This window comes from Erinaceus europaeus, chromosome 9 (genome assembly GCF_950295315.1).
Source record: "Erinaceus europaeus chromosome 9, mEriEur2.1, whole genome shotgun sequence".
Classification (NCBI taxonomy): Eukaryota; Metazoa; Chordata; class Mammalia; order Eulipotyphla; family Erinaceidae; genus Erinaceus; species Erinaceus europaeus.
This window is the reverse complement of record NC_080170.1, coordinates 9,975,273-9,996,527: the sequence shown is the minus strand read 5'-3', so window position 1 is coordinate 9,996,527 and position 21,255 is coordinate 9,975,273. Positions and strand designations below refer to the sequence as shown.

The 21,255-nt window shown below is 47.2% G+C and overlaps 1 protein-coding gene across 1 annotated transcript in view; it reads right to left on the bottom strand.

Moving 5' to 3' along the window:
• FAF2 (Fas associated factor family member 2) overlaps nucleotides 1–2,613 on the bottom strand; it is a 55,683-nt gene extending 53,070 nt beyond the window's left edge. The window contains exon 1 of the mRNA XM_007524357.2: nucleotides 2,494–2,613. Within this exon, the coding sequence (XP_007524419.1) occupies nucleotides 2,494–2,556 (63 nt within the window). The 5' untranslated portion in view covers nucleotides 2,557–2,613. The remainder of the gene's footprint in view (nucleotides 1–2,493) is intronic.
• Nucleotides 2,614–21,255: the final 18,642 nt, after the last annotated feature.

The window sequence follows — 21,255 nt, the reverse complement described above, 5'->3', positions numbered from 1 at the left end:
GTACTAGGGCCATGAACAACCGAGCACCGTGCCCAACACACAGTGATACTCAGCACAGATGACAACTACTAAGTCGACCTCTCACCCCTCCTGAAAGCCCCACACCTGCCCCGAGCACTCACATCAGCACTGCTCATTATTCAGCTTCGGGTCTGGCTTCTCTGCTAGGTCAGACGGACGGTTCTGGGTTCTGGCGATGGCTTTCTAAGTGTCGCGTCCATCTCGTCTATCAGCTCTCTCAGGGCCTGAGTTTTCATGACTAAAATGACTGAAAGTGAAGGCTTCGCGGGGCTAGTAAGAGGAGTGAATTTACAGGAGTGAATGCACAGCCAGTCCGTGCCATGATGCTGGATATTCTGTTTCCAAGAAGGTTTGATGGCACTAGGATGATGGACCTGATCCAGCAGCTGCTTAAAAGACACATAGGGGGTCGGGTGGTAGCACAGCGGGTTAAGCGCAGGTGGCGCAAAGCACAAGGACCGGCAGAAGGATCCCGGTTCGAGCCCCCGGCTCCCCACCTGCAGGGAAGTCACTTCACAGGCGGTGAAGCAGGTCTGCAGGTGTCTGTCTTTCTCTCCTCCTCTCTGTCTTGCCCTCCTCTCTCCCTTTCTCTCTGTCCTATCCAACGACAACATCAATAACAACAACAATAACAACTACAACAACAATTAAAAGATAAGGGCAACAAAAGGGAAATAAATAAAATTTAAAAAAATAAATAAATAAAAAGACACATAAACAGGGCTGGGGAGATAGCATAACGGGTGTCCAATCAAGACTCTCATGCCCCAGGCACCAAAGGTCCCAGGTTCAATTCCTCTGGTAAAACAAACCAACCATAAATATAACCCCAGATGCTTTATTTTTTTCAGATCCTATTTCATAGAGCAGTTTTGCTACAACTTTAACCCACAGTCACTCCTGTTACTGATAATGACGTCTAATGAAAACAAAAATCAGAGCGGATCCTCAACGCTTTACTAACTCAGGAAAGCCACCAAATATGTCCATACAATTCCAGGGCCAGATCAGATGCATCGTGTGTTAAAATACCTCATTATGTTGAAACCTTGGAGAAGGATAATGGATATCCAGTAAGACTTCCATGCCTTAGGCTCTGAAGTTGGATCCTCACCACCACCACCAGCCAGACCTGAGCTGTGCTCTGGTAACAACAAAGTAACAGAATTCACTCCCGAGGAACCGCAACAGGATAAAATGGCCTGCCAGAGTTAAACTTCTGGAAGTAACAGTGCAGGGGTGGGGTAGGGAGGTGGGGGGGGGGGGGAAACTATCTGCCTTTTGTTTGCTTATTCTGATCGGAATTTGCTGTGTCATCTATTTCGCGGCCCCAAACCCCCGGTTGAATGCCAACGACTTCTGTATAAGGAAACTACAAAGCACGCCGACAGATTAAAAGCGCATCCAAACACAGACGAAAAGGAAAGCACAGCCTTCACAGCTGGGACTTCCACTCTGGGCGGGTGAGCTGGTCGTGCACTGACACTCACACACACCACACACAGGGCTCTGGAGAGGCGGCCACACTCCGGACCTCACACCACCTCCGACTAGCCGGGTAACCTCAGGCGTGGCACTTCTTCCTCCTCACGCCCCTCGGCAGCTGAAAATGGCCAAGAAGAGTCCCAGGGGGCTGCTGTGTTCAGTGGACGAACCGGCGGTGCAGGGGCGGGGGCTCCGGGTGTGAGGTCAGGAAACGCGCCCCCCCCACACACCCCTGCACACTGCAGCTCTGCCCCCGCGCTCCATCACTGCCAGGTGGTGTGGACATGCAGCCGGGTACAAAGCCCTTTGGCAGCCAAGCACCCGCCAGGGAGGACCGGGGCGGCTGGGGTTGGGGGCGTGGGGAGGCACGAGGCTCAGATCGGTTCTGGCGGCGGGCGAAGTGACACCCGCCACGCGTGTCACCCCCGCCGGTGGCCTCCTCCCACCCGACCCTCCAGCCCAGCGGCCCCCGGCGACGCTCGGGATGTCGCACAGCTTCCTACCGAGGTGTCCCCACCCCACCCCATCCCCGTCCCTTCGGGGAGAGGCCCAAGCCTGCCCCAAACACGGGCCTCCAGAGCACACGCCCCCCCACACCCACGTCAATATCCTGCGACCAGCGGCCGGGGGCGCTGGCGGGCGGGTGTCCGGGGACCCGAGGCGACGCCAGGGGCGACCCGGGGCTCCCCCGTCGGGGGCAGCGGCTGAGCCGTTGGGGGAGAGGGGGCGTCGGGCAGCCTGAGGCTGGGAGGATGGAGCGGCGAGCGGGGCAGCCGGGGACCGGGGACCGGGGGCCGCGGCCCAGGCGGGACGCTGAGAACAGACCGGGGCTCGGCGGCCGGGGGCAGCGGGCAGTTGGCGTCTGGGGGGAGGGGGCCGCCGGCGGGTGTGGGCACCTCGGCCCCGATCGGACGAGGGTCGCGGGCTCTTCCCGAGCTCATTCCCCAGCCCGCGGCCGCCTGCGCTGCGCCGAGGACTCGCTGCTACCTGAAACTGCAGCAGCTTCTCGGTCTGCTCCTGTGTGAGGTCCCGCTCCTCAGGCGCCGCCATTTTGCCGCCGCCTCTACGCTTCTGACCCGTCCGCACCGTCACCCGCCGGAAGTGACGTCGACGGCAACCACATCCGGTCTGAACGGCCGCCGCCAGGGCGCAACTGCGCCTGCGCGCGCTCATCCAGCCTTAGCGGAGCGGGCGGTGATGCTTTCCGCCGCCAGAGGGCGCCCCTGTCGGATCGAGCCCGAAAAATTCCAGAAAGTGAAGACCGGTCGGTAGGCGTCGCCCTTATAAACTAGCCGACCTACCTGAGCTGTCGGTCCCAAAGACAGGATTCCCGCAGGCACCTCAGATGTAGCTGGATTCCTAGTCATTCTCCCATTTTCGAATGTTACTGAAGGTTGCTCGCTTCAGGGAAATGAGACTGATGTTTGATTTCTGCCCTGATGTCATAGTACATTTCCAATGCCCCCTCCTGCAAGACTGTGGCCTCAAGTGCCATTCTATTTTTCTTTGGGGGGTGTGTAACTGTATATATATGTATTTCACTGACAAAGCCATAGGATAAAAATCATGTTAGGAAAGAAAACACAAGTCGAACCTGAAATGGAATTGGAGTATTACACCAAAGTAAAAGACTCTGGGGTGGGTGGGGAGAATACAGGTCCATGAAAGATGATGAATGACATAGTGGGGGTTGTATTGTTAAATGGGAATCTGGGGAATGTTATGCATGTACAAACTATTGTATTTACTGTTGAATGTAAAGCATTAATTCCCCAATAAAGAAATAAATTATTTTTAAAAAAATCATGTTGAGTGAAATAAGTCAGAAACAGAAGGATGAATATGGGATGATCTCACTCTCAGGCAGAAGATGAAAAACAAGATCAGAAAAGAAAACACAAGTAGAACCAGAAATGGAATTGGCGTATCGCACCAAAGTAAAAGACTCTGGGGTGGGTGGGTGGGGAAAATACAGGTCCAAGAAGGATTCAGAGGACCTAGTGGGGGTTGTATTGTTATATGGGAAACTGGGGAATGTTATGCATGTACAAACTATTGTACTTACTGTTGAATGTAAAACATTAATTCCCTAATTAAAAAAAATAGAAAAAATAAAAATTAAAACAACAACAACAAAAAAAAAAAACATAGGATAAGAGAGGTACAACTCCACACAATTCCCACCACCAGAACTCCATATCCCATCCCTTTCCCTCCCCCCATAGCTTTCCTATTCTTTTTTTTTAAAAATGTTTATTTATTAATTCTCTTTTGTTGCCTTTGTTGTAGTTATTATTGTTGTTGTTATTGCTGTCGTTGGATAGGACAGAGAGAAATGGAGAAAGGAGGGGAAGACAGAGAGGGGGAGAGAAAGACACCTGCAGACCTGCTTCACCACATGTGAATCAACTCCCCTGCAGGTGGGGAGCTGGGGCTCAAACCTGGATCCTTATGCCGGACCTGAGCTTTATGCCACCTGTGCTTAACCCGCTGCGCTACTGCCCAACTCCCAACTTTCCTATTTAATCCTCTGGGAGTATGGATCCAGGGTCATTATGGGTTGCAGGAGGTGGGAAGTCTGGCTGCTGTAATGCTGTTCTGCATGCTTCCCTGCTGAACATGGGCATTGACAAGTCGATCCATACTCCCAGCCTGTCTCTCTCTTTCCCTAGTGGGGAAGGGCTCTGGGGAAGTGGAGCTCCAGGACACATTAGTGGGGTTGTCTGTCCAGAGAAGTCTGGTTGGCATCATGCTGGCATCTGAAACCTGGTGGCTTGTCGGGCTAGCGTCGTGAGAGGTAGAGATGACCCAGGAACTAAGCTCGTGGTGGCAAAGCAATACAAATCTTTATTCATCCGACCGCCCCCAAGTCGGGAGGTAGCACAACTGGTTAAGCTACGTGGCGCAGACCACTGGCAGCGTCAGCCTCCTGGTCTGCACGCCCGCCCTCCTCCAGGTCAGGACACGGAAGAGACAAGACAAAACCGGAAGTGGCTTGACAATACCATACATGGTTAGGAAAGGGGCGGAGAAAAATGGAAGGGGCTGGAAAGGTAGGAATTTCCTTAGCAACTGTTGCAAGGGTTTTAACTGGTGGGATTAATAATAATACCCTGCAGGCAGGGAGGGCCTTGAGGGTAGAAAGAAGATAGATTAAAGGAATGGAATGGGTGGGGATCTTTCAGGCAAAACAATGATTATGTAGATGTCCCCTCAAGTCAAACCCTGCCGAGCTCAACCACATCCTCACACTATCCCGATATCTCCCCCTTTCTTTTTGTCTAATGGCCATAGTATCAGGAAATGTAGGGTGGAGCAGGCTTAATGTTTTAAGGAATGCCAGGCTCCCTGCCAGGCTCCCGGAGGGGGGAAGACACAGGATGTTTTTGTGGGGCAGGGAAGACTTACAGGGCCGCCAACCTTTTGAGTTTCTTGTGTCCCCCCCTTTTGCCCACCCCCTCCATGGAGAGAGAGACTTACCAGGACGGACTCATCTCTCAGGTCAAGCCCTGCCAGGCTCCACCACATCCCACCAACCTCCCGGGTGGTAGTACAGCAGGTTAAGCACACATGGCGCAAAGCGCAAGGACTGCTGTAAGGATCCCGGTTCCAGCCCCCGGCTCCCCACCTGCAGGGGAGTCACTTCACAGGCGGTGAGGCATGTCTTTCTCTCCCTCTCTCTGTCTTCTCCTCTCTACATTTCTCTCTGTCCTATCTACCAACGATGACATCAATACCTACAACAAGGGCAACAAAAGGGAAAATAAATAAATATAAAAAAAACATACAAAGCCAAACAAATTGTTGATTAATCTGACTCACTGCAGACTATTGTGTACCTTTACTTTCAGGTATCTATTTTGCCCTAATTTATGGATATATGTGAACATATGCTGTATCTCATGGGAGCTGGTCTATATCTAGGTTTTGTGACTTTGTTAGGAGTTGAACCAGTTGGAATGGAATTAGAGAATCCTATGAAAGGAAAGGTCCACCTGAGTAATGAGGCTGAAGGGTTGACAGTCCACACCTGACATCTCTGGACACAGTCTGAAGTGAAGCATGCTGAGGTGGTACTCATTGTGTTGATTACGTTTGTACTAGAAGATGCAATATTATTTGGTATGACTTGAGAGAAGCATGCAGGAAAGCCCCACCCAGAGGCTCCAGGACTGGGGGAAATACAGGCTCTATAGAGGAAGCGGAAGGATCCTGCTGTCTTAGCGATTAAGAAGGCAATAGATAGTTATTGCTGTGATCACATTATTTGGTGATTGGGCTAACTTTGAAATATCCCTTTGTTAGGATTTGCTGTATCATCACCATAATTTATGTCCTTTGACATTATCTGTATATAGTGTACCACAAGCTTCTGTTCTTCCTGGTCTAAGCTTTTTTAAAAATTTTTTTTAAAAATATTTATTTATTTTCCCTTTTTTGCCCTTGTTGTCTTGTTGTTGTAGTTATTATTGTCATTATTGATGTTGTCGTTGATAGGGCAGAGAGAAATGGAGAGAGGAGGTGAAGACAGAGAAGGGGAGGGAAAGATAGACACCTGCAGACCTGCTTCACCACCTGTGAAGCGACTCCCCTGCAGGTGGGGAGCCAGAGGCTTGAACCGGGATCCTTATGGTGGTCCTTGCGCTTCGAGCCACGTGCGCTTAACCTGCTGTGCTACCACCCGAACATATCGAAGACTCAGCCTATGGTCTGTGCATTTAAAAGTTTGAGGCATTCAATCAATTTCTCCCCTCTCATATTAATTAAATAGTGATTTATATGACTACAGATTAACAGGAGTGTACATAAACACCATTCCCACCACCAAAAGACTGTGTCCCATCCTCATCCTCACCCCTCCCTCACCCCCGTGAAGCAGAATATCCACCCACACTCTCCACCCAGGGTTTTTACTTTGGTGCCCTACTCCAAATCTATTTTTTTATTATTGTCTTTATTTATTGGATAGAGACATCCAGGAATCAAGAGGGAAAGAGGAGACAGAGAGGGAGAGAGACAGAGAGACACCTGCAGCCCTGCTTCACCCTCGGCCCCATGTGTGTCAGAGTGATGCTCCAGGCCTCTTGAAAATAAATCAATCCAAGTTTATCCCCACACCCCACTCCTTCTCCTCTGACTAGAATGTCCCCCCATTATTCTGATCCACAATGAGGGGGCTCTGTATCCCTCTGCCTCAAATACCTTCCTTGAGTCCTTGCAGGGCTGGGATGTTCCAGTCTCAGTCCATATGTACTATATGTACCCACACAGGCCTGAGAGGCAGAAAGAGTGGAAAATATCATAGCACCAAATCTTCCTTCAATGGAGGGCGGGCCACGCTTGAACCTGGGTCCTATACAGAGCAACGTAGCTCAGAATCCAAGTGAACTGTGTTAGAAATAAATTACCCATTCACCCAAAGAACAGACTCGGGAGACTTGAGAAAAGCAGGCAGTGAGACAGTTTATTCAGTTCTGCAGAATCAGGTGATGGCCCAACCAGGGTCCACCATGTTGGTGCGCGATGGTCAGAGACCACAGCCAAGTATTTCTTCCCTAACGCAAATTTCCAACAGCCCTGTTCCCCACGGATTGATTGGATACACAGGTTCACAGTCTTCTCACTGACGGGCAAAGAGAAGAAGGGGAGGGTGGTGCATGGCTGGGAGAACTCTTTCTTCTTTAGGTCTGGTTGGTTGGGCTGATGTGACCCTCCACACATGCTTGAGCAATATTCTTTAGCATATGGGTGTCTGAGATAAGCAGTACAATTGCTTCCACAGTGACTGTCAGTTCCCAGTTCCTGGGCAGGAACTTTTTTTTCCTGGAAGGCACTTGGGAGTGGAAGGCAGGTGAAACACTAAGATAACACATGTCCTATTCTGGTACATATATATTATAACCCTGGAGGCAAAAAAAAAAAAAAAAAAGGAATATACCTAAAATAGACCTACTAGCTTTTTACAAAATGGTGATCCCAAATCTTCATTTTTGTATTCTTGCCTTTAAGTTCCTGACTATTAAACAATTTATTCTGCTTTATATCTTAACTCTTTTTCAGCCACCAGGTTCTAGATGCTACCATGATGCCAACCTGAATTCCCTGGACAGAGGATCTTACCAATGCACCCTGGAACCCCACATATCCAGAGCCCTGCTTCACTAGGGAAAGATAGGAACAGGCAGGACAGGAACGCCCATGTTCAGCAGAGAATCTGTTACAGAAGCCAGACCTTCTACCTTCTGCTCCCCATAATGACCCTGGGTCCATGCTCCCAGAGGGATAAAGAATAGGAAAGCTAGGACCGGCTCAAGGACTGTTATAAGGATCCTGGTTTGAGCCCCCATCTCCCCACCTGCGGGGGTGGGGTGGCTTCACAGACGGTGAAGCAGGTCTGCAGGTGTCTGTCTTTCTCTCCCCGTCTCTGTGTCCCCTCCGCTCTCCATTTCTTTCTGTCCTATCCAACAATGACAACATCAATAACAACAACAATAAAATAACGAGGGCAACAAAAGGGAATAAATAAATAATTTTTTAATTAAGTAAATAGGGGTCGGGCGGTAGCACAGCGGGTTAAGCGCACATGGCACGAAGCGCAAGGATCCCCATTCGAGCCCCCGGCTCCCCACCTGCAGGGGAGTCACTTCACAAGCGGTGAAGCAGGTCTGCAGGTGTCTCTCTTTCTCTCCCCCCTCTGTTTTCACCTCCTCTCTCCATTTCTCTCTATCCTATCCAACAATGACAACATCAATAACAACAACAATAATAACTACAACAATAATAAAAACGAGGGAAACAAAAGGGAAAATAAATATATATCTATTTTTTTTAATTTTTATATTTATTTTATTTATTTATTCCCTTTTGTTGCCCTTGTTGTTTTATTGTTGTAGTTATTATTGTTGTTGTCGTTGTTGGATAGGACAGAGAGAAATGGAGAGAGGGAGGGGAAGACAGAGAGGAGGAGAGAAAGATAGACACCTGCAGACCTGCTTCACCGCTTGTGAAGCGACTCCCCTGCAGGTGGGGAGCCGGGGTTCGAACCGGGATCCTTATGCCGGTCCTTGTGCTTTGCGCCACCTGCGCTTAGCCCGCTGCACTACAGCCTGACTCCCTTTTTAAAAAAAAAATATTTATTTAATTTATTTATTCCCTTTTGCTGCCCTTGTTGTTTTATTGTTGTAGTTATTATTGTTGTTGTCGTTGTTGGATAGGACAGAGAGACATGGAGAGAGGAGGGGAAGACAGAGAGGGGGAGAGAAAGACAGACACCTGCAGACCTGCTTCACCGCCTGTGAAGCGACTCCCCTGCAGGTGGGGAGCCGGGGTTCGAACCGGGATCCTTATGCCGGTCCTTGTGCTTTGCGCCACCTGCACTTAACCCGCTGCGCTACAGCCCGACTCCCCATGTATCTAAATTTTTAAAAATTAAGTAAATAAAGACATAAAAGATAAGAAAAACAAAAATCCGGAAGGACCACTCACTGCATTTTTCGGTAATGGGGGAAGAATACAATTAACAGGTGACTTGTAAAGCAGAGCTATTTCTGTCCTCTTTCAAATCCCTACTTTACAAAGCAGCGCCTGACTTGTAAACTGTGAACAAGTTCAAACAGCTCTTAGGGTGGCAGGATGGAAAGAGGGAGGCGGCGAGTGGGAGACCTATTTACAGATGGCAGCACTAACCCAGATGCATTTCAATTGTCCCGCACTCTGGACTGTCCGGCTCAAGGGCAGGTGGAGGTAGGAACTGAGTGTGACTTCTGGGAATGTGGGCCCAGGGCGTGACTAAACCACCTAGACACTTTGAGTTTCCATGGAGCTGGAGCTGGGGGAATTGCCAGGGTAATAATGTCCCTGCACAATCCTGGAGGTGGCGCAGTGGATAAAGCATTTGGTTTCCAAGTATAAGGTCCCAAGTACGATCCCTGGCATCACATGTGCCAGAATGATACTCTGATTCACTCTTGCATTACCAACTTCATTTTAAAAAAATAATACCCTCAGGGGGCCAGGTGGTGGCGCAGCGGGTTAAGCGCGCGTGGAGCAAAGTGCAAGGATCCACGTAAGGATCCTGGTTCAAGCCCCCCCTCCCCACCTGCAGGGGAGTCGCTTCACAGGTGGTGAAGCAGGTCTGCAGGTGTCTAACTTTCTCTCCCCCTCTCTGTCTTCCCCTCCTCTCTCCATTTCTCTCTGTCCTATCTAACAATGAACGACATCAATAACAACAATAATAACTACAACAATAAAACAAGGGCAACAAAAGGGAATAAATAAATATTTGAAAAAAATACCCCCAGGGGGCCAGGTGGTGGCGCACCTGGTTAAGCTCACACATTACCATACACAGGGACCCAGGTCCCCACCTGCAGGGGGAAAGCTTCATGAATGGTGAAGTAGGGCTGCAGGTGCCTCTCTGTCTCATTCCCTCTCCCTTCTCAATTTCTCTGTGTCTCTATTTAGTGAATAAATAAAAATAATTTTAAAAAGAAAAATAATAATACCCCTGGTTTCTTCCTTTCTTTTTTCTTTTTAGAGAAATTGAGGGGGAAGAGGGAGATAGAGAGTGAGAGAGAAAAAGACACACCTTTAGCACTGCTTTACCATGTGTGGCGCTTCCCCCTGCAGGTGGGGACCAGGGGCCTGAGCCTGGGTCCATGCAAATTGTAATATGTGCACTCTAACAAGTATACCACCACCAGACCGCTCTGGTTTTTTTTTTTTTTTTTTTTTGGTTTTTTAATGAGGAGTGATGGTTTTACTGTATAGTCTTTTATTTTTAATCTCTATTTGTTGAATAAGGACAGCCAGAAATCAAGAAGGAAGAGAGTGATAGAGAGGGAGAGAAACAGAGAGACATCTGCAGATCTGCTTCATCACTCGTGAAACTTTCCCCTGCAGGTGGGGACCAAGGACTTGAACTCGGATCCTCGCACACTGTAACCTGCGTGTTCTACCAAGTGTGCCACCACCTGGCCCCTTTCCCTGGTTTTTGTTGTTGTAGTTTTAAATATTTATTTCCTGGGAGTAGGGCTGTAGCTCAGCAGGTTAAGCGCACGTGGTGCAAAGCACAAGGACCAGTGTAAGGATCCCAGTTCCAGCCCCTGGCTCCCCACCTGCAGGGAAGTCACTTCACGGGCGGTGAAGCAGGTCTGCAGGTGTCTGTCTTTCTCTCCCCCTCTCTGTCTTCCCCGTCTCTCTCCATTTCTCTCTGTCCTATCCAACAATGATGGCATCAGTAACAACAACAATAATAACTATAACAACAATAAAAAACAACAGGGGCAACAAAAGGGAAATGAATAAATATTTTTTAAAGTTTTTAGAAATATTTATTTCCTTTTGTTGCCCTTGTTTTTTTTAATTGTTGTTATTGATGTCGTTGTTGTTGGATAGGACAGAGAGAAATGGAGAGAGGAGGGGAAGACAGAGAGGGAGAGAAAGATAGACACCTGTAGACCTGCTTCACCACCTGTGAAGCGATTCCCCTGCAGGTGGGGAGCTGGGGCCTCGAACCGGGATCCTTAAGCTGGTCCTTGCGCTTTGCGCCACTTGTGCTTAACCCGCTGCTCTACCACCCCACTCCCTGTTTTTTTTTATTATTATTTTATTTGTATTTATAAAATGGAAATATTGGCAAGACCATAAGATAAGAAAGGTACAATTTCACACAATTCCCACCATCAGAACTCTGTATCCCATCCCCTCCCTTGAAAGCTTTCCTATTCTTTATCCCTCTGGGAGTATGGACCCAGGATCATTATGGGGTGCAGAAGACGGAAAGTCTATAATTGCTTCTCTGATGAACATGGGCATTGGCAGGTTGATCAATACTTCTAGCCTGTCTCTATCTTTCCCTAGTGGGACAGGGATCTGGGGAGGTGGGGCTCCAGGACACATGGTGGGGTCGTCTGCCCAGGGAAGTCAGGTTGGCATCATGGTAGCATCTGGAACCTGGTGACTGAAAAAGAGTTAAGATAATATAAAGCAGAACAAGTTTTTTACTAATTATGAACCCAAAGGCCAAAATATTGCAGATGAAGATTTGTGATCTTCATTTTGGAAAAAGCTAGTAGGTCTACTTTAGGTATATTCCAAGGGGCCCATGACGTTTTTAGTTTCTGCCTGAGTCTGACAGCTAACGTGCAGGAGGACCCAAGGTTTTGCTCTGAGGAAATGGTGTCATAGTTGGAAAAAGGACTAAAAAGCTGGACCAGGGAAAAGAGTAGCTCCCAAATATGGGAAAAGCATATATATATGTATATGTATATATATATATATATATATATATATATATATTTTTTTTTTTTTTTTTTTTTTTTTTTACTGTAAACCCCATCGATTTGCTCTGGAGCCCCTAATCAGCACAGGAGCCTGTGTGACCTCTGCATCCCTGTAGGTCTGAGCTTGCATTCTGTGGTCATGGCTAGGAACATTCCAGGCTGCACTGATTTCAGAACCTATCTTCCTAGAGTGGTAGGTAGACTATCTTGCTCAACCTCCCTTTGGAGAATGGAACATTCCTTACCATTGCTGATCCACATTGAGGGCAATGTCCCATAGGGGCCCACAAAAGGGTCCATTATGTTGTTCCTGATGGAGATGATCAAGTGACAGTGGAGAGAGGGATCTGTTAGAGGTCTAGGCCCATCATGTCTGTGTGGGAACCTCAGGACTCCCGAACTAGGGTCCCGGCTGTTTCGGTTTTAATGCTGGGTTTAGCAGCCCAGGAGGTGGTACAGTGGATAAAGTACTGGACTCTTAAGTGTTGTGACCTCAACAGGAGATTGGGACTCTTAGCATATGAATGATGTCAGCCTGAGGCAGGACACACAGAGAAGGGAAAGTATAAAGCATGGGACTTGCAGCAGGCCGCTCTCTTTGTCTGCTGCTTCATCTCGGCAGAGGTGCTCCAGGAATTCCGCCATGGCTACTTCTCCGGGGAACTGAACACGTGTGACTCTGCTAGCCGGTAAACTTTTAGACCCCTCTACAGCCAGGAGCAACCTATACCTAAGCTCATAATTGTTTATCTTATGGGACTAAATTTTTGATAACTATACTCAGACTTTATGGACCTAGAGTACCCTTAACCCCTGGTGATAATTGCTTATTTGTTGTACTTAAATATATGCTCCATGTTTTTGTAATGCCCTAATAAACTCTGTATTGTTTAAACCTGTTCCCGGCTCCCCGCTGTGAATCCTCAAGCGCTGAAGCCCCATCCACAAGTTAAAAATTACAACACTTAAGCATAAGATCCTAAATTTGATTTCCAGCATCGCATGTGTCAGAGTGATGCTCTGGTTCCCTCTCTCACTCTCTCATTGATGACTAAATCTAGGCCTGGGGAGATAATAGAGTGGTTATGCATAGTGGTTTCATACCTGAAGCTCTATGGTCCTAGGTTCAATCCCCAACACTATCATAAGCCAGAACTGAGCAGTGCTCTGGTCTTTCTCTCTGTATCTCTTTCTCATTGAAATAAAATAAATTAAAAAATTAAATAAATCTAAAGACAATATCTTGATTAGCAGTTGCGGGAAGAGCTCAGCTGGAAGAGTGTTAGATTTGGATGCCTCAAGTCCCCGGTTCGATCCTCGGTGCTACACAGTCTGGTTTCTGTCTCCGTCTCTGTCTCTGTGAAGCACTCTCTCTCCCTCACAGGCAAAGAATTAGGTAAATATTGCAAAGAAAATACAATAAAGGGGGTCGAGTGGTAGCACAGTGGGTTAAGCAGTGGCACGAAGTGCAAGGACCAGAGCAAGGATCCCCACCTGCACGGGGGTCGCTTCATGAGCGGTGAAGCAGGTCTGCAGGTGTCTGTCTTTCTCTCCCTCTCTGTCTTCTGCGACGGACCGCTACAGCGGAAGAGCAGCAGGAAGGATCAGGGAACTCCGAAGGCGACCACCCGCTGGGTCAGGAATCGGTGCAAGGGAGAACAGAATACATACACCACACTCTGTTGGAGGGTGAATCTGAGCTCAATTTTTATTCAGCAAGTGAAAGTCTATATATCTTTCAGTCTTACATAAACAATATCTGAAACAGAAAGTAAAGCTCATTTCTTGATTAGATGGCCTTGCAGTTTTACAGAAATGTCATACTTCATGGGGTGATGCATTTCTGAGTAATCTTAGCAGATAGTATTTTATGTAGAGTTTTAACATATTTCATAAGAGGAGGTGAGTAAGTATTAATAATTTTTTTCCTTTTTTAAATTTTATTTTATATTATTGGATAGGACAGAGAGAAATTGAGCGGAGAGGGGAGATAAAAAGGGAGATAAAGACAGACACCTGTAGACTTGCTTGACCACTTGCTTGTGAAGCATCCCCGCTGCAGTTGGGGATTGGGTGCTTGAACCTGGATCCTTGCACGGGTCCTTGTGCATAGTACTGTGAGGGCTTAACCAGGTGCACCACTGCCCAGTCCCTTTAAGATTTTTTTTTTAATATTTAATTATTGGGGAGTCGGGCTGTAGCACAGTGGGTTAAGCGCAGGTGGTGCAAAGCACAAGGACCGGCATAAGGATCCCGGTTCGAACCCCGGCTCCCCACCTGCAGGGGAGTCACTTCACAGGCAGTGAAGCAGGTCTGCAGGTGTCTATCTTTCTCTCCTCCTCTCTGTCTTCCCCTCCTCTCTCCATTTCTCTCTGTCTTATCCAACAACAACAATAATAACTACAACAATAAAACAACAAGGGCAACAAAAGGGAATAAATAAATTAAATAAATATTTTAAAAAATTTAATTATTTATTCCCTTTTTGTTGTCCTTGTTTTATTGGTGTAGTTATTATTGTTGTCATTGTTGTTGGATAGGACAGAGAGAAATGGAGAGAGGAGGGTAAGACAAAGATGGGGAGAGAGGGAGTTGGGTGGTAGCGCAGAAAATTTTTTAATTTTTAATTAGCACAGAAAAATTATTAGTAATACTTGAGCGCAGCAGGTTAAGCGCAGGTGGTACAAAGCACAATGACCAGAGTAAGGATCCTGGTTCGAGCCACCAGCTCCCCACCTGCAGGGGCGTCACTTCACCAGAGGTGAAGCAGGTCTGCAGGTGTCTATCTTTTTCTCACCCTCTCTGTCTTCCCTTCCTCTCTCCATGTCTATCCTATCCAAGAACAATGACATCAATAACTACAACAATAAAACAACAAGGGCAACAAAAGGAAATAAATAAATATTAAGAAAAAAAATGATGGGGAGAGAAAGACAGACACCTGCAGGCTTGCTTCACTGCCTGTGAAGTGACTCCCCTAGTGTGGGAGCTGGGGACTCAAACCGGATCATTAGGCTGGTCCTTGTGCTTTGTGCTACCTGCACTTAACCTGCTGCGCTCAAGTATTATTAATAATTTTTCCTAAAACTTTATGTATTTGATGACCCATAACTTCGTCCACCTCATTGCTTTGTGTACATTTCCTGTTCATCTGTATCTAATTTGGGAACAGGGGCTATTCATCCCCGATTACATGGCATCATTACCATGTACCATGTAATGAAAACAATAATCAGAGTTTCCAATTTAGATCTGCTCAGGATGCCAAGACCCACTCCCAGAATTCTTCTTCCTTGAAGAGAGTTTTCCGGGGTGCTGACCCTGTCAGACCCGTCGTTCTGGAGTTGAGTGGAGCGTGGCAATCTTCCCCTCCTCTCTCCATCTCTCTCTGTCCTATCCAACTACAATGACATCAATAACAACAATAATAATAACCGCAAGAAAATTTTAAAAAAAAGGGCAACAAAAGGGGAAAAAATAGCTTTGAGGAGTAGTGGATTCGTGGTGCAGGCACCGGGCCCCAGCAATAACCCGGAGGCAAAAAAAAAAAAAGAAAAGAAAATACAATAAATATTGATCAATTCAGTTAACCAGAGAGGAAAAGCCAGAGCAACACCTGTCACATCACAGCTGGAGGTCACCCTCAGCACCTCACGCCTTCACGCCCTGAGCTGTGACTCTAAGTCACCTGCCTGCTGCCTCAGGAACTGAATGCATGAAGGCCGAGTGACAGCGAGGGGCCCGAGGAGCTGTGGCACACACATTGGAGTATGGAGGAGCCTCTCTGGAGCCCAGGGCACTTGCTGGGACATCTCGAGGTTCCACCATACCCAGTGACAACAGACAACAAGCAGTCACAATGTTGCTGACCTGACAGGGACAAAGTAACTAAGGACTTGGACCCTGAAGCAGTGAATGTCCCCATTCAGGTCATGCAATTGGCCAAGAGTGAGGGACTCTGGGAGGAGGTGGGGGACCAGCTGTACCCACAGGAACTGTCCCTTGGCCCCTAACTCAGTTGCTTCCCATCTTCCCAGCAATTTTAAGAGCATTTCTATCAGGCAGGGGCTAGACAGCATAATGATTATGCAAAGAGACTTTCTGCTTGAGGCTCCAAAGTCACAAGCTCAATTCCCCGAACCACCATAAGCCAGAGCTGAGGAGCAGTGCTATGGTAATAAATAAAATGAATGAATGAATGAATGAATGAATGAATGAATGAATGAATGAATGAATAAGAGCTCTGTTCCCCCTCGCTGGAGGCACAGCGCCCCCAGTGGCATCATGCAGAAGTGCAACGAATCGTGCAACCTTTCCGTGCTGTAGTTGTATTTCTGGAATGTGAGATTCGGTTTTCAGAACCACTTATGCTGGAGGAATACTCTGCTTTCTTTCCTCTCTTTAAAAAATACATATATATGCTTATCTGTTTGTTTTTGTGTGTGTGTATTTTGGGTAGAGACAGAAATTGAGGGGGAAGAAAGAGCAGGAAAGGGAGATACTGGTGCAGGTGGGGACCAGGACTAGAACTGGGGTCCTTGTGCACTGGAATGTGTGTGCTCAACCAGGTGCACCCCCCTTTTTTTTTCCGTTTTGTTGTAGCCTTGTTGTGGTTATTATTATTGTTGTTGTTGATGTCATTTGTTGTTGGATAGGACAGAGAGAAATGGAGAGAGGAGGGGAAGACAGAGGGGGAGAGAAAGACAAGACACCTGCAGACCTGCTTCACCACCTTTTTTTCCCCTTCTTTTTTCTAGACAGAGAAGGGAGGAAGAGAGTGAAAGAGACCACAGCAGGAAGTTCCCTTCAGTGCCATAGGGACTGGACTCAAACAGGTCGCACACATGATAAAGCAGTGCGCTAATCAAGAGAGCTACTTCAACCACCCTGGTTTGCTTGCTTTCTCTCACCAAATAATTATTTTTTTCAAGAGGAGAAGGGGCTAGGGATACCAGCTTTCACACCTGAGACCTCAGCGGTCCCGGGTTCAATCCCTGAAACCTCCATATACCAGAACTGAGTCACTGAGTCGTGATCTAGTGCCCCCCCATCTCTCTCTCTCTCTCTCTCTCTCTCTCTCTCTCTCTCTGCCTCTAGGGTTACCACTGGAGTTCGGTGCTGACACTACAGATCCACTGCTCCCAGCAGCCATTTTTCCCATTTTATTGGATAGGACAGAGGGAAATTGAGAGGAGAGAGAAACATAGACACCTGCAGACCTTTCTTCCATTTATTTATTTATTGGATAGAGACAGAATTTGAGAGAGGAGGGAGAGATAGAAAGGGAAAGAGACAAATACAGCTATAGCTCTACCTTACCACTCATGAAGCTTTCCCCCTGCAGGTAGAACCAGGAGGTCCTTGCACTGCCTATGAAACATCCCCCCTGTGAGTGAGGAGCTGGGGACTAGAACCTGGATCCTTGTGCAGTCCTTGAGCTTAGTACTATGTGTGCTTAACCAGATGTACCACCACCCAGGTCCCTCTATATCTATCTCCATTTCATTAAAATAAAATATTTTTAAAGGAGAAGAAATTGCAGCCACTGTAGTGATCACACCAGGCTCAGAGATTTTAGTTTTCTTCATTGCTACTCAAAGGTACAAAAATCCTGGTCAAAAATTGCTTGTGGGGTGCAGGCAGGTCTGAAAACTCTGTTACTCTGAGCTCAAGTCTCCTCAAGAGGAGAAATATGCACAACTTCTGCTCTAGTGATGGGAGACAGCATAGTGGCTCAGGCACCAGATTTGCGGGCCTGAGCTCTGAGAGGCCTCAGGTTCAAGGTCAAAGCACTACCACATGGCAGTGTTGTCAGTGCCCTGGTCTCGCTCATCAAAACAAACTAATCAACCAACGCAACGATTGCCACCTCAACATGCTTCACCTCAGACTGTGTCCAGAGACTTCACGTGTGGAATGACAACCCTTCAGCTTCATTACTCGGGTGAGACCTTTCCTTTTATAGTACACTCTAATTTCATCTCAGGTAGTTCACTTTCTAACAAAGTCCCATAACCTAGATATATACCAGTTTCTGTGAGAGAGAGCTTATGTACACACGTATCCATAAACTACTGCAAAATATATACCTGAAAGCAGAAGTACACTAGAGTTTGCAGTGAGTACCTCCCTAACACTTCCTCTCCACTATTCCAAGCTTGGGATCCATGATTGCTCAACAAATTGTTTGGCTTCGTATGTTAACTCTCTTTTCAGTCACCAGGTTCCAGCTGCCACCAGGATGCTGGCCAGGCGTCCCTGGATTGAAGACCCCACCAATGTGTCCTGGAGCTCAGCTTCCCCAGAGACACACCTTACTAGGGAAAGAGAGAGGCAGACTGGGAGTATGGACCGACCAGTCAACGCCCATGTTCAGCGGGGAAGCAATTACAGAAGCCAGACCTTCTTTCTACCTTCTGCAACCCTCAACGACCCTGGGTCCATGCTCCCAGAGGGCTAGAGAATGGGAAAGCTATCATGGGAGGGGGTGGGTTATGGAGATTGGGTGGTGGGAATTGTGTGGAGTTGTACCCCTCCTACCTTATATTTTTGTTCATTAATCCTTTCTTAAAAAAAAAAATTGAAAAAAAAAACTAATCTTTTTTTAATACTTATTTATTTTCCCTTTTGTTGCCCTTGTTGTTTTATTATTGTAGTTATTATTGTTGTTGTTCTTGATGTCATTGTTGTTCGTTAGGACAGAGAGAAATGGAGACAGGAGGGGAAGACAGAGAGGGGGAGAGAAAGACAGACACCTGCAAACGTGTTTCATTGCTTGTGAAGTGACTCCCCTGCAGGTGGGGAGCCAGGGCTCGAACTGGGATCCTTATGCCGGTCCTAGCACTTTGCGCCACGTGCACTTAACCTGCTGTGCTACTGCCCGACTCCCTCAAATCTTTTTTTTAAGACTTTTTCATATATATTTTTCCCTTTTGTTGCCCTTGTTGTTTTCTGTTGTTGTTGTAGTTATTATTGTTGTTGTCGTTGTTAGATATCTCAGAGAGAAATGGAGAGAGAAGGGGAGAGAAAGACAGACACCTACAGACCTGCTTCAGACCTGTGAAGCGACTACCCTGCAAGTAGGGATGTGGGGGCTCGAACTAAGATCCTTATGTCAGTCCATGTGTGCTTAACCCGCTGCGCTACTGCCCTACTTCTGACAAATCTTTAAAAAGGAAGAAAGAGGGGCCAGGTGGTGGCACACCTGGTCAAGTGCACACATTACAGTGTGCAAGGACCCGCTGGTTCCCACCTACAGGAGGAAAGCTTCATGGGTGGTGAAGTAGGGCTATAGCTGTATCTCTGTCTCTTTCCTTTTTTTTAAGATTTTATTTATTTATTCAAGAGAAAGATCAGAGGAGAAAAAGAACCAGACTTCACTCTGGTACATGTGCAGCCAGGGATTGGATTCAGGACCTCCTACTTGAGAGTCCAGTGCTTTATCCACTGTGCCATCTCCCAGACTACCTCTTTCCCTTTCTATCTCCCCATCCCCTCGCAAATTCTCTCTGTCTCAAATAAATAAATAAATAAATAAATAAATAAATAAATGGAAGAAAGAGGACCTGGGGAGATAGCACAGTAGTTATGCCAGAGATTTTCTTTTTGCCTCCAAGGTTATCACTGGGGCTTGGTGCCTACACTACGAATCCACTGCTTGCTCCTGGAGGCTACTTGTCCCATTTTGTTGTTGTTGTTATTATTGTTGTTGTCATTGCTGCTGTTGTTGTTGGATAGGACAGAGAAATTGAGGGGGGAGGAGAGAAAGACAAACACCTGCAGACCTGCTTCACCGCCTGTGAAGCGACCCCCCCACAAGTGGGGAGCCAGGGGCTCAAATCAAAATCCATATGCCGGTCCTTGGCTTCGCACCATGTGCACTTAACCCACTGAGCTACTGCCTGACCACCATGCCAGAGACTTTCATGCCTGAAGTTTAGAGCTCCCAGGTTCAATCTAGGGCACCACCATAAACCAGACTGAGCAATGCTTTGGTTAGAAATATATAGAGCTGGGAGTCGGGCTGTAGCGCAGCGGGTTAAGCGCAGGTGGTGCAAAGCACAAGGACCGGCATAAGGATCCCGGTTCGAGCCCCGGCTCCCCACCTGCAGGGGAGTCGCTTCACAAGCGGTGAAACAGGTCTGCAGGTGTCTATCTTTCTCTCCTCCTCTCTGTCTTTCCCTCCTCTCTTCATTTCTCTCTGTCCTATCCAATAACAACAACAACAATAATAACTACAACAATAAAAAAAACAGCAAGGGCAACAAAAGGGAATAAATAAAATAAAATAAATATTAAAAAAAATTTTTTAAAGAGAAATATATAGAGCTCCACCTCCCCAGACCCCTGCCCCACTAGGGAAAGAGAGAGACAGGCTGGGAGTAGGGATCAACTTGCCAGGGCCCATGTTCAGTGGAGAAGCAATTACAGAAGCCAGACCTTCCACCTTCTGCACCCCACAGCGATCCTGGGCCCATACTCCCAGAGGGATAAAGAACAGGAAAGCTATCAAGGGAGGGTATTGGATATGGAGTTCTTCTGGGGGTGGGAATTCTGTAGAAGTGTATCCCTTTTACCCTACAGTCTTGTCCATATTTCCATTTTTAAATAAAAAATTTAAAAAGAAATAAATAGGAAAATAAATAAGGCTGGGAAAATTGCTCCATTGGGTAGTGTGCCTGCTTTGCCATGTGCAAGATGCTGGTGCAAGTCTGGACTTCACCTCGGGGAGGAGCTTTGGTGCTGTACTGTCTTTCCCTCTGTCTCTACAGCTGAAGAAATCAGCTTGGAGTGGTGAAGCCCCAGCCAAGTTAATAAGAATAAATAAACAAATAAGAGAGAGAGAGAGAGAGGGCAGAAGGTAGGAGGGTGAGGTGATAGCATAATGGAGATGCAAAAGGCTTTCATGCTTGAGGCACCAAAGGTCCCGGGTTCAATCCCCAGCACCACCATAAGCCAGAATTGAGTAGTGTTCCGGTAGTTATTATTTATATTTATTTATTTATTTTCCCTTTTGTTGCCCTTGTTGGTTTTTATTGTTGTGGTTATTGATGTCGTCGTTGTTGGATAGGACAGAGAGAAATGGAGAGAGGAGGGGAAGACAGAGAGGGGGAGAGAAAGACAGACACCTGCAGACCTGCTTCACCGCCTGTGAAGAAACTCCCCTGCAGGTGGAGAGCCCCAGGCTCAAACAGGGATCCTTAGGCAGGTCCTTGCACTTCGCACCACGTGGGCTTAACCCGCTGTGCTACCGCCCAGCTCCCAATAATAATACATTTATAGGAGAGAGAGAAAGAGCAATCACCCCATCTTGGCTGGAGCTTGAAGGAATCATGTTACATGAGATAAGTCAGAAAGAGGCGGATGAATATGGGATGATCTCACAGAGGTTGAAAAACAAGATCAGAAGGGAAAACACTAAGCAGAACTTGGACTGGAGTTGGTGTATTGCACCAAAGTAAAAGAC